Raw genomic sequence first — 14,130 nt, 5'->3', positions numbered from 1 at the left:
GGCACTGGTGGGCACTGATAGGGGGCACTGGTAGTTGGTGCTGTTGGGCACTGGTGAGAACAGATAGGTGGCTCTGGTGGGCACTGGCAGGTGGCACTGATGCGTACAGATGCCCCTCTCCACTTCGGGACCGATGTCCCTCTGACAGCAGTGGTGATCGGCTTTTTTTTCTCCTCACACTGACGCTTTGCAGGGAGGGCGCAGGCAGCTTATACACGAGAGGACGTACATGGATGCCCTCCCGGTAAAAAAGGTCCGCACTGTAGCTGTCTTCCAGCTATAGCGTGGACAGGAAGAGGTTAAGCAGCAGCCTGCAAAAATTGCAGCCAAAGGAAGCATCCACAGATGCCAACACATCCACTTTATAATACTTTGTAAAAGTGTGCACATGCAAACCTGCGTCACTGACACTTGATGACAGAAGGCCCAGGAGACACTAAGCGCCCTAGTAGAGTGCGCCTTGACAGGGAAAGAAGGAACCTGACCCTTGATGGAATAGGCCTTAATAACCGTCTCTCTGATCCATCTGGAAATGCAGACAACTCTTTTCGATGTCCATCCGTGAGCACAAACAGAGAGTCTGACTTCCTGAAAGACTCCGTAGCTTCCAGGTACACCCTAATTGCCCCAACCACATCCAAGGCATGCAAGGCAATTTCCTTTGGATGCTAAGGCCTGGGAAATGGGGAAGGCAACAGAATGTCATCATTTGTCCTTGATGGTACTCAAGGCCAATTTCTGTTCAACCCCCTGTTGAAGGAAGGTTAAGATCCGAGCCACCGAGAAGGAGCAAGGATGAACCCCAAGAGACCACACCACGCAATTTATGTCTTCCACGTACAATGGTAAATCTTCCTAGAAGTAGATTTCCTAACTTTTAACAATGTAGGAATTACTGACTCAGACAAACCTCTATCTTTTAGCACCTGACATTCAAAAGTCAAGCCGTCAAAGCCAGTGACTGTAAACCAGGATGAAAGATCGGTCCTTGGGACAGCAGATCCTCCCTGAGAGGAAGCTTCCAAGGAACATTGGTGTACCAGGCCCGAGGAGTCCAGTCCGGAGCCACTAAGATGACCAGAATTTCTTCTGCCTCGATCCTGCGTAGCAGTCTGGGCAGAAGCTTGAGAGGAGGGAAGGCGTAAATCAGATAATACTGACCCCAGGGGGCCACCAGTGTGTCTGTGGTCTCTGCCAGAGGATGCCTTGACTGAGCCACAAACCTTTCTGTTGAGCCAAGGCGCCAACAGATCGACCTCAGGGGTGCCCCCACTGGAGACATAGCTGATGAAACACCTCTGAATGAAGGGACCACTCCCCTTGGTCCAACTGAGCTAATCGCCTGACAATTTTCCACACCGGGAATGTGCACGGTGGTGAGGGCTGGAACAAACCATTCTGCCCACATTAGAATGTCGGATACCTCCAGAGCTGCCAGGGCACTTCTTACACCCCCTTGGTGATTGATGTAAGCAACAGCCGTGGCATTGTCTGATTGAATGCGCACTGGGCATCCCTGAAGACAATCCATCAAATGTTCCAGACACAGTCTGATCACTCCGAGTTCCAGGAGATTGTTTGCTGAGGACGCCTCCCCAGGTGGACAGGCTGGTATTCGTGGTGACCACTGTCTTTTCACCACTGATTTTCCCAGCCGAAGCGCCAGGGAGCGAAGCCACCATATCAGGGACTAATTGTTCCCAGACTCTTGTTCCATTTGGTCAGAATATCCCTTTGCAGGGACCTTGCATGGAACTGTGCAAAGGGAACCGCCTCGAAGGTAGATACCATCAGGCCCAGCACTTGCATGCAAGAGTGGAGGGATGACCATTTGTTAGACAGCAAGAGGTGAATTGCAGCCTGCAATATCTGGAGTTTGTCAAGAGGAAGGAGCACTCTGGCTACGGCCGAGTTCAGAGTCAGGCCCAAATAGTTCAGCTTCATGGATGGAACCCGGGCAGACTTCTGAAAATTCTGAATCAAGCCGAACTAGCAGAAAGTTCATATAGTGATCTCCGGGTTCTCCACCAGAGCAGAGGGAGACTCCGCTCGCAGAAGGAGATCGTCCAAGTAGCCCAGTACCGCGATCCTCCACTGGTGTAGCAAGGCTAGCACCGGAGCCAACAGTTTTGGGAAGACCTGAGGAGTGGAGGGGAGACAAAAGGGTAAAGCCGCAAACTGATAATGCTTCTCTACCACAGCAAAGAGGATAAAACGCTGGTGACTGGCACATATTGGAATGTGAAGATAGTCATCCTTGATGTCTATATAGGTAAGGAATTGCCCCTGATGCAGGGATGCCACCACCATTCAAATGGACTCCATTCTGAACTTCTGTACCCACACTAAGCAGTTTAGCACCTCGAGGTCCAGGATTGGATGCACTTTGCCTTCCTTCCTAGGGATTGTGAACAGGTTAGGGTAAAAACCCTTAAAACTTTCCGAAGCCATAAACGGTACAATCACCCCTTGGAGGAACAGGTCTTGTATCTCCCTAAACAGACCCTGTAAGCGGTCCGGGGACAGGTGCAGGTTGGATGGAAAAAACCTTGCCAGGGGGAGACAAGAGCCAAACTCGATCTTTTAACTGGATCAAATGATTTTGTGCACCCTCTTGTCTTGACCCAGGGAGGTCCACGGGTCCGGAAACCAGTGAAGACGTCCCCCCACCCCCTTTACAGTTGAGGGCGCTCATTCATGCAGAAGGAGCCTTGTCTGTGGGTCTAGAGAAGCCCAGGTTTGTTTGGATCCGCCAGAAGAGGCCCTGAAAGGCTTTGAGCCCTTGTCAGTCGACCCTGAGGGACGGAAAAACTTCTTATGAGCTGAGAAGGAAGGTCCACATCTACGACGAGGTTCCTTGCCCTTAGTAGCCTGCGGAAGAAAGCTACTCTTCCCCCCTATGAGACCTTTAATGATGTCATCCAGGGTAGCTCCAAACAGACAATCCCCTTGAGAGGGAAGATCAGTCAAGGCCTTTTTAGAAGTCTGGTCTGCAAGCCAGCATTTGAGCCAAAAGACACACAGAAGGACCACCACCAAAACAGAGAGGCGAGCCATCAGTGGATCCGCATCCAAAGAGGCATCAAAGAGAAACTGCAGCCCCTGGACTAGCTGGTCCGCCAGCTCAGCAAAGGCAGGGGGAGTTGTTCACACTCCAGTTCATAGCGTAGGAGCTTAGCCTACTTGGTCAGAGTTTGCGACTCAAGGGCAATGGTAATCACCAGCCTCATTGCCGAAACAGCTAAGGTGTACATAATGCTGGCCACAGCCTCTGCCTTCCACGCAGGATCCTTAAACTCTCCAGGACTCTTCCATCAGAATCATAGTTGCCTTATTTAATCTGGAAACTGGAGGGTCCACCACCGGTGGCACAGTCCACTTCTGAAGAAGGAACTCTTCGTAGGGGAGTCGTCCCCACTCTTTAGCGTCAGTTCTGTCAAAATCGGCAGGGAAAGGGAACACCTTGCTGCTCAGGTTGGCTTGTGAGTGCCAAAGGATACCTGTACCTTTGTCCTCCATTTTTAAGGTCTCACGCACAGATACAATCAGTGCATCTATCAGCGCCTTTTCGTGCATGGTCGCAGACATGGAGGAATCATCTTCACTATCAGAGTATTCCAGGCGCGTGGTTGCCAGGGTGAACCACGTCCACGGCGGCCGAATCTGATTCAGGATCTGATGAGACAGATGAGGCAGGGGAAGGCAGGGGCGCTTTTTGCTAGCCCGACACCCGCAAGCCACCTCCATCTGGGACAAAATGGACTCCAGGACCGCTGTCAGTGCATGGAGGGATGGTTGGGACCCAGAGGGCCCTGCAGCCTCAGAGAGGGTATTAGGTGGGGAAACGTGCTCCAAAGACTACATGAGTCACCAGGGGGACCCCACAAAAAGTGTAACACACTGCTAAGAGACAACCCCCACCGCGCTTGCAGCACCACCCGGTCTCCAAGCACAAGGCACAAAGCGATCCTCAGTAGAGAGGAAGAGGATCTCACCAGACTCACCACCCGCCGACAATGGCACCTGCAACCACCAGAAGAATCTGCACTACACATGCGAAGATCAAGAAGCTAAATGATCTAGGAGTCAGCACCACAGGATAAGGAGGGGCTCCCACCACTGAAATCGCTGCCCACGGGGCTCCACTGTCATGACCGCCGCTATTTGCAATGCAAACCTACAAGAAAATGGGCACCGGACTAAAGAAACATGGCCGCTGTGTATAGGAATACACAAGGCTACAACAAAATGCCGGAGCCACGAGGCCTCAGGACAGATCCAGGCAGAATGGGGGGCCCTGGCAGGAGCCAGCACCAGGTAAAACCCCTCTTCTGCCAGTCGGTCATATGGTCGCTGGCGGCGCACCCCCCCCCCAGCCCCTAATGCCAGTTAGCGCCCAGCCGCCACCCCAGGAAAGTGGCCAGACCACCCAAAAAAAAATACATCCCCAGCATATGTGGAGGTGGGGGAGGCAAGATGAGGGACTTGGCAAGGGGGGGGAGTGCCTTCGGGAAGGAGGGGAACCCGGTGGTCAGACTTTCCCAAGGAGGGGCCCATGTCCACCCCAAAACACTCCAGCTACTAACCATACCAGGAACCAGGTAGGCACCGCTCCCGACAGATCCTCCTCTCCATCAAAATGAGGGCTGGAGCCAGGAGGAACGCTGAGACTCAGGCCGAGGCCAGGTCATATGTGACCTCACGAGGCGTTTAACTCGCAGGGCCACCCCCCTTCCAGTGGGACTATGTCGTGGCCAACCTAGCGTGGTGCTTGCTTGCCAGACTGTGGTGATCACTGGATCTAGATTATCCAGCCTATCGTCTAGTCCGGCAGTTGATAGTAGATCTCACAGGAAAAAATCCAGGAGGAGAAAAATTTCTATCTAAAAAATGTTGCCAGGATAAATGATCCCAGCAAGGAACTAGGTGCTCACTCCTGACTAGGCAGAAAAAAACTACAGTGACTATAGCAGGGAGAGGGAGTATACCCCCTGGAACTGCCCATGGGTATAGCCAGAAGTTTTTTCTGCCTCGTGTCCTACTCCTGTATGGGGGCAGTATAACCCAATGGTCAAGAAGGTTAAGAGCTGTGTCCGTCAATGAACGAAAGAGAAAAGAAGAATTTAGCCAAGTTGTGATTGTTTTCAATTCGGTTAAGCCATGTTCACATGTATCTGCATTTTACATTCGGTTTCCCATTGACTTATCTTGACTTTGATGCACTTTCATGAAATCGCATAGTCTAATTGAAGTAAGTGAGAGCACACCTAAAACCGTCTGCAAAACACAGATAAATTACGCAAACCGCAGCATACCGATGTGAGCACAGCCTTAGTATAAGTAACTTTATACTGAAAATAACAATATTTTTTTACATTCTGCTATAAAACATATCCAATAAAAAAAATTAAAAATCTTATTTCTTCATATATTTAGGCCAATATGTATTCTGCTACATATTTTTGGTAAAAAAAAAAAAAACAATAAGCGTATACTGATTGGTTTGCGCAAAAGTTATAGCGTCTACAAACAATGGGATATATTTATGAAATTTTTATTTATTTTTTTAGTTTTACTAGTAATGGCGGCCATCAGTGAATTATAGTGGGACTGCGATATTGCGGTGGACAAATTGGACATCTAACTTGACACTTTTGATACTTTTTGGGGACCGGTGACATTAATACCATTAAGACCAGTGCTAAAAATATGGACTTTCACTGTACTAATGACACTGGCTGGGAAGGGGTTACTATCAGGGGTGATCAAAGGGTTAAATGTGTGCCTAAAAAGTGCTTGGTGGGAGGTGCTTGTACTATGGGAAGGCAGTATACAGTATCTCACAAAAGTGAGTACACCCCTCACAGTTATGTAAATATTTTTTATACCTTTTCATGTGACAACACTGGAGAAATGACACTTTGCTACAATGTAAAGTAGTGAGTGTACAGGTTGTATAACAGTGTAAATTTGCCGTCCCCTCAAAATAACTCAACACACAGTCATTAATGTCTAAACTGTTGAGGAAGGCCTCTCTTACGCCTCTGACTCGGGACCCCTGATAGTGCAGACAGGAGGTGCCGAATATAGAGTAGCACGAGTGCCTGATGTAGCTGGAAGCAGGCTGATGTCCACAGACAGGGATAGCCGGGTAGGTCCAGAGCAGGTATGCAGGCAACTGGTGCTGGTGGCAGGAGCGTAGTGAGACAAGCCGGGTCAGAAGCCAAACGGTCATACAGGAGCCAGAAGGAGCAGACTGGAGCGGAGGTCAAGGGACAAGCCGAGGTCGGTGCAGGCGGAGAGCAGAGGATAGTCAGGACAAGCCGGGTCTGGTACTGGTAAACAGGATACAGGTAGCAGGTTCAAGTCAACAAGGCTGAAGACAAAGCAGCACTGAACCTGTGTGCTGATCCAGCTTAAATAGTGCTCTTCCTTGATGAGAAGGGTGGAGCCAGGATTAGCCTGTGAGTTTAACTCATCTTCTGCCAGAGCCTGTCTGACAAAACCTCTTCTTACACCAGCGGCTCAGTTTCCGAACGGAGGGATGCTCTGCTTCAGTATGTCACAGTGCATATGTTGGCATTCATGGTTCCCTCAATGAACTGTAGCTCCCCAGTGCCAGCAGTACTCATGCAGCCCCAGACCATGACACTCCCACCTCCACGCTTGACTGTAGGCAAGACACACTTGTCTTTGTACTCCTCACCTGGTTGCTGCCACACACGCTTGACACCATCTGAACCAAATAAGTTTAACTTGGTCTTATCAGACCACAGGACATGGTTCCAGTAATCCATATCCTTAGTCTGCTTGTTTTCAGCAATCTGTTTGCGGGATTTCTTGTGCATCATCTTTGGAAGAGGCTTCCTTCTGGGACAACAGCCATGCAGACCAATTTGATGCAGTGTGCGGCAAATGGTCTGAGCACTCACAGGCTGACCCCCCCACCCCTTCAACCTCTGCAGCAATGCTCGCAGCACTCATATGTTCATTTCCCAAAGGCAACCTCTGGATATGGTGCTGAGCTTGTGCACTCAACTCCTTTGGTCGACCATGGCGAGGCCTGTTCTGAGTGGAACCTGTCCTGTTAAACCGCTGTATGGTCTTGGTCACCATGCTGCAGCTAAGTTTCAGGGTCTTGGCAATCTTATAGCCTATGCCATGTTTATGTAGAGCAACAATTCTTTTTTTCAGAACCTTTAGAGAGTTTTTTGCCATGATGTGCCATGGTGAACGTCCAATGACCAGTACGAGAGTGAGAGCGATAACACCAAATTTAACACACCTGCTTCCTATTCACACCTGAGACCTTGTAACACTAAGGAGTCACATGACAGGGAGAGGAAAATAGCTATTTTGGCCCAATTTGCACTATTTCACTTAGAGGTGTACTCATTTTTGTTGCCAGCGGTTTAGACATAAATGGCTGTGTGTTATTTTGAAGGGACAGCAAATTTCCACTGTTATACAAGCTGTACACTCACTACTTTACATTGTAGCAAAGTGTCATTTCTTCAGTGTTGTCACATGAAAAGATATAATAAATTATTTACAAAAAATGTGAGGTTGTACTTTTGTGAGATCCTGTATATCCAGATATATGTGTACAATTCCACCAGGACTCCTGTTGGGCCCTTTGCTGATAATACCTGTTTGTACATTGGAAGGATGTACTGTTATTAATCTCTTCTTATATAAAGCTTGTATTATTTCTATACCCGGGGTGCATCTATATGGTTATGATTATTGTTATAAAAAAGTTGCAGTAGTTCTTCTTTAATTAGATTACTGATTCATTTCCCACACAGGCAGCAAAAAATACCTGGATAGGGGTGTTAACCCTTCTTCAAGGTGTTAAACCTTCTACCTAGGTTATCTGAAATAATTGGCTGCATGTTGTATATCTAGGTAAACATACCTGGTGTAGCAGGTTATTTGTTTTGCATGACTGGCACCTTTCTCCACATCACATGGGATTGAAAGGGTGGAGGAGACAAGCTGAACACTGTTTCCCATATGGGTATTTCCATATCCAAAATTAAACTGGTTAGCATTTGCAAAGCCTAAAGAATAAATTGAATACAAAAAAACATTTGTGAGCCTGGATTATTAAAATGTACCAATCACACATTAAGCCTGACAGTCAGCAGCTTTGTTTTTTTCCCCAGAGAAGGTAGCATTTATTGGATCCCAGAACAGATGAAAAAGTCTAACAGAGTACTTGCAAAATAATTCCATAATCAGAAGCTTCAAGAGTCCCCAGTTCTCTGGTCATATAAAAGCAAGCATATAGACACTCCTCCCATCCAGCAAAAATGCTCAATCTATATATATAATATGCATCTAGGTGTCTCTCATGCATGCAGTAATGCATACCATATCCTAGAACATGGGTGCTCAACCTTTTGAGGAGTGAGTGCCACTCAAGTGATTTGGTAACTGGTTGGGGGCCACAACGAAATGATTCTGAATTTCTATTTTTTTTTTATTTTGAATAGCATAATGAAGATTCTAAACAACAATCAGGATAATAATTTTCTGTGGGACCAACACCCATTGGATGTTTACCCACTGTTTAATCACAATCGCAAAAATAAAGACCCCACCCCACAGAGCCCCCCTTACATCAGAGACCCCCCACAGAGCCCCTTTTACATCAGAGACCCTCCACAGAGCTCCCCCTTACATCAGAGACCCCCACAAAGCCCCCCTTACATCAGAGACCCGCCACAGAGCCCCTCTTACATCAGAGACCCCCTACAGAGCTTCCCTTACATCAGAGACCCCCCCCCCACAGAGCTCCCCTTGTTTTATATACTGAGGCAGGAGAGAGGGTGAGCTTACTTACCCCAAGATGGAGGCTCAGGCTGTCTGTCTGCAGCTTTTCTCCTCTGGGTTTAAACTTCCCGCCCGGAGGAGGAGGAGAAGTCTCCGTAGAGAGGAGGAGGGGGATCTCTTAGCGGCATCTCTGAGGCTGAGCTGTGTGAGAGATACACAGCTCGTCCCTGCAGTCCGGAGGAGACACAGGCACAGCCGCACAGCAGCAGGTAAGCGGCGTCTGCGGCCTGTGTTAACCCTGTCCAGGCCGCGGTCGCTGCTTGCCTCCCACTGTGCGGCCTGATCATCAACCGGCCACGGTGCGGATGGCCAGTCTGGGCCTGCCTGTGAGTAACTGACTGTGAGCTGTAATGGCCGCATGTCACCCCTGTTGTCCATGGCGCCCTGTGCAGCCACACAGCTCGCACACCCCAAAGGCCAGCCCTGAATGCACCCACCCAAAGGAAGGGAATTGTGTAATATCAAGGAATATACTGTGAGTAGGTGTGATATCCTATACTGTGCATCATCATATCCTGTATTGTGTTTTTGTTATGAACCCTATAAAACACGTAAATAAAAGTTGAGTGTTGTACTGACCTTGACTGTAATGTAATCTTTCTGTCTATAGCACTCCCCACGCAGTCTCTGAGAATGCTGAACTGAATGTAAGAGGTTGATACAGAATTGAAGTAAGGTTGAGACGAGATATTAGAGAGATTAGGAGGTAATATAAACAAGTTATATTACAGCACACTAACTCCCTAGTAGAATTGAACAGAGCCCTGTTCTATCTCTCTCCACGGCAATAACACAATGCAAATGGCCACTTTTGAAAGAATAGTGTGGAGTGGGACAAGGAGCAATGAGCCATGATTAGATAGAGTCATCATGACAGTATCCAATCATGGCTCTGACAATGCTATGTGCCCTGATTGGGCAAAGCTTTCATAGCTTCAGTCAATCAGGGCTTCCAATGCACTGTGTGGCAGTGCAGTGCATTGTGGCCATTCAGGGGGCCTAACAAACAGTCGAACGCCCGACAATTTGGGTGCTCGTCAAACAGGTGAATAGCCAATGTTCGGCCCAAAATCATGCTCGGGCTGAACTGTTTGCCTAACCCCAGTAATTGGGGGTATGTCTCAACTGTGGTTCTACTACCCTCCAAACCACAAAAGTAAACAAGCCCTAACTTCCTGAGCCTATATAAGTCTTCTTTCACACTGATGCACTGGGGTTTACCCGCATTGCGGGTTAGCTTCGGTTTGCCATAGACTTCTATTATATCTTGTAGGTGTGGTGTACTTTCTCAAAGCGCATTCAGGATGTTTACAGAAAATCCCTGAGTAAAAAATAAGCGTATAGATGAGTAACATTTTTCTTCATTTCCAGTGTTGTAACATACTCATTTATACTCATGTAACATACTTATTGATGAGTAAACAAGCGTATGTTAGTAAATGTAAAATGTTTTATTTTTGTTTTATGGCTCTGTAATCACTTCTGTATTACTGAACTTTACTCAACTGTGTGAAATGTTCCAAAGATAATAATTAATCAGAAATGTGGCGCTTTTAATCCCATGTGCAAAAGGAATATTACCAGTGACTAAAGCCTAGTACACACAGGCCGAATGTTGGGCGGCAGCGACCGGTTCAATAAAAATCAGCCGACATTCGGCCGTGTGCACTGGGGTCTGTCCAACAGAAGCCGGCCGAAAGGGGTATGACCGAAAAAGGTCTGCCAATCGGCTCCCAATCAGTGCTCTGAGTCAATGGTTGAGATCGCTTACCAGAGTGTTTTGCGCGGGGGCCGTTCCACTATCAGAACACAATAGAACAGCAGGGGAGATTGCTGTACTAAAGTCGGATAGTTAGTACAGCAGCTTCTCCTGAGCTGTCAGTTTTTTTCATTCAGCCCTGCTGGGTTCGAACAAAAATAAACAACTAGTGTGTATGAGGCTTAAAGGAGTTGTAAAGGCAAAAGGTTTTCTATTCTAATGAATTTTATGAATTAAGATAAAAAGCCTTCTGTGTGCAGCAGCCTCCCCAGCACCCCCCTAATACTTACCTGAGCCCCATCTCTGTCCAGCGATGTCCACTAGTCCCTCGGCCATCTGGGACTCTCCCTCCTGATTGGCTGAGACACAGCAGCGGCGCCATTGGCTCCAGCGGTTGTCAATCAAAGTCAGTTAGCCAATCAGAGTGGGGGGCTGGGGCTGAATGGCAGCTCCGTGTCTAAATGGACACACGGAGTTGCAGCTCGGCTCGGGTGCCATCATAGCTGCTTGCTGTGGGGGCACTCGTCAGGGGGGAGGGGCTAGGAGCAGCGAAGAGGGACCCGAGAAGAGGAGGATCTGGGCTGCCCTGTGCAAATCCACTGCACAGAGGAGGTAAGTATTAGGGTTAGACCGATTATCAGCAAGGCCGATATATTGAGGGCCGATATGCACTTTCCCCGATATATCGGTATCGGCCCTGGAACTGGCCGATATTGCCAATATTTTTGTGACGTCATTCTGCCTTCTTAGGCCACCTCCCTCGCCTTGGACAGCCTCGTCTGGAGTCGGGACTAGTCTTGCGGGAGTGTATCACAGCCATACACCCACCCACAGCAGCCCCATCCCAGCCAGCTACCCACATCCACAGGCCCTGTACCAGTCAGCCACCCACAGGCACTGTACCAGTGAGCCAGCCAGCCACCCACAGGCCCTGTACCAGCTAGCCAGCCACCCACAGGTCCTGTACCAGCCAGCCGCCCACAGGCCCTGTACCAGCCAGCCACCCACATCCCCTGTGCCAGCCACCCACCTACCACAGGGTGGCAGCCAGCCAGCCACCCACCACAGGGTGCCAGCCAGCCACCCACCACAGGTTTTCGCCAGCCACCCAGGGTGCCAGCCAGCCACCCACCCACCAAAGGGTGCTAGCTACCCACCCACTCAGCCATCTACCACAGGGTGCCAGCCAGCCATCCACCACAGGGTGCCAGCAAGCCAGCCACCCACCACAGGGTGCCAGACAGCTAGCCACCCACCACAGGGTGCCAGCCAGCCACCTACCACAGGGTGCCAGCAAGCCAGCCATTAAGCATTAAACAAAAATGACTATGTTCAGTACCAGATTTGTGTCAAAAATTGTCTTTATTTTTCAAAACTTTAAATGTACAAAATATCGGCCCATATCGGCCGATACTGATACGTTGTGACCAAAATATTGGTATCGGTATCGGCCATGAAAAAAAACATATCGGTCTTTCCCTAGTAATAATAACATGTTTGTTATTTTTAAAAAAACAAGATTTTGCAATCACTTTAAAGCTGGAGGGGTTTCTGATTGGATGACCAAACACTTTTGATATTTTTGTTAAACAAGATAAAAAGACCCTACCTGCAGTCATTGAAAACAACAATTTAGGTCAAAAGTAGTTTCCACAACCGTTGTTTCTTATGACAGTAAACAATTAACAATTACTAATTTGAATAGAAATAGAGAAAGAGTCTGTACATTTTATGCATAAAGGGCACACATGAGGACTGGAAAGGGGTCAGCTGAGGACCCCTTTTACATTGGGAAAAGTGGTCCTTATTCAGTACTGCAACCTGTTAAGCAAAGACCACATCTGGCTATAGCAAGTTATTACCCTGGGCCAAATCATTTTCCCCCATACCCACCTTGCCCCTTTATGGTAAGTCTTGTTGCTCCATTCAGACTGCCATACTTTGGCATGATTTCAGAGACCATCAGTTTTCCATCTGTAAAGGAGGAATGTAAACATGTCAAAGTTGCATAGATCCTGCATGTCCAGACTTCTCACACAGGGCATCATGCGGGAGAACAAACACAATGAGAGGCCGTTCATGTTATTTTTACCTGTTGGGTTATTTTAACACATTGTGCATTTAGTTGTAAATCTGCAATTCACTAGAAAAAGTAGAACCTAGGATTTATTTATTGCTGTAGGATACAATTATTATTTTATTGTCTTTTATGTAATAACTGCAATTGTCATTTAATTCTTTCCCCTTCATTTCCTTCTTCATGGCAGGGTATTTGTGGGATAGGAAGTAGAGGTATGATGGGATACTTGCAATGTGGACATCTTCCACATGTCCTCTCCTGGTGGATTAGCATGCAATAATCAGAACTAACATAGGAAGAAGGGAGCAAAATAATCTCCTGAAGAGCCAAGTAAGGGTCTTCCAGCTATTGTTTCATATATAAATAATGGTGTCTTAAATGGTGTAAATAATATATATTTTTTTCACTTAAAGAAAATCTGTGTTCAAAACAAAAACCCCAAACAACTTCCTCAGCATATAGTACACCCCTATACTGTGCCTCAGCTTACTCTCCCCACTTTTTTTAAGCACACTGATTCCTGGTAAAGCCTCACTAATGGTTGGTACCTGAACACAGCTATAGACATCCCTCTGCCCTCCATGTGACTGGCCTAAGACATAACAATGGCTGTCCACAGATGACGCATTGTATTGTCAGAGGGCACTGGGAATGCTCTATTATGCTTAGAAGAAGGACATTTCTTAGGTGCCTGCAGCAGGGATTAGAGCAACAGAAAGTAAATTAAGGCAAATCTAAAGTCAATTTTATTAGTTTTGGATTAAGTAAGGATAACAAACTCTTTCATACTTTTACTGTTGTCTGTCTGTGTCTCTGTTGGGGAGATTACCCCCACTATGGGGTTGATTTACCTAAAGTAAGTAGGCAGTTCATTTTGCAAGGGAATTTTCGCATAGTTTAGTGCAGGGCTCAAAATTTCAAGTCCTGAGCTACTAGCTAGGCCTTAAGAGTTACTGTTCACCAGTTTCCCCACCCAACCCCTACCCTGTCCGCCCCTAATTACGCCCCTAAAAACGCCCATGAAAAGACACTGTTAAATGTTTAATGCAGAATTAAGTTCCGAAAATATATATTAACAACAACAACTTTATCAGTGCCCATCGGTGCAGGCTCATAAGTACCCATCAATACAACCTATCAGTGCTCATAAATGCAGTTTATCAGTGCCCATCAGTGCAGCATATCAGTGCCCATCGGTGCAGCCTCATCATTGCAGCTTATCAGTGCCCATCAGTGCCACCCCAACAGTTCCCATCAGTGCAACCTTATCAGTGCCCATCATTGCAGCCTATCAGTGCCCATCATTGCAGCCTTGTCAGTGCCTATCAATGCAGCCTATCCATGCCCATCAGTGCAGCCTCATCAGTGCTTATCAATGCAGCCTCATCAGAACCCATCAGTGCAGCCTCATCAGTGCCTCTCAATGTCCATCAATGCAGCCTATCAGTGCCCA

The 14,130-nt window shown here is 47.6% G+C and overlaps 1 protein-coding gene across 1 annotated transcript in view; it reads right to left on the bottom strand.

Annotated features, from left to right (window-relative positions):
* LOC309556568 (fibrocystin-L-like) overlaps positions 1-14,130 on the bottom strand; it is a gene marked incomplete at both ends in the record, with an annotated part of 70,785 nt that overhangs the window by 18,883 nt on the left and 37,772 nt on the right. Inside the window, 2 exons of the mRNA XM_082259012.1 lie at positions 7,919-8,063; positions 12,491-12,571. Coding sequence (XP_082115138.1) covers positions 7,919-8,063; positions 12,491-12,571 — 226 coding nt within the window. The remainder of the gene's footprint in view (positions 1-7,918; positions 8,064-12,490; positions 12,572-14,130) is intronic.

The sequence above is a fragment of the Pelophylax lessonae genome, assembly GCF_965119305.1.
Source record: "Pelophylax lessonae genome assembly, chromosome: 5".
NCBI classification, from domain to species: domain Eukaryota; kingdom Metazoa; phylum Chordata; class Amphibia; order Anura; family Ranidae; genus Pelophylax; species Pelophylax lessonae.
Note: the sequence above shows the minus strand (reverse complement) of the source record. Positions and strands in the feature narration are given on the sequence as shown.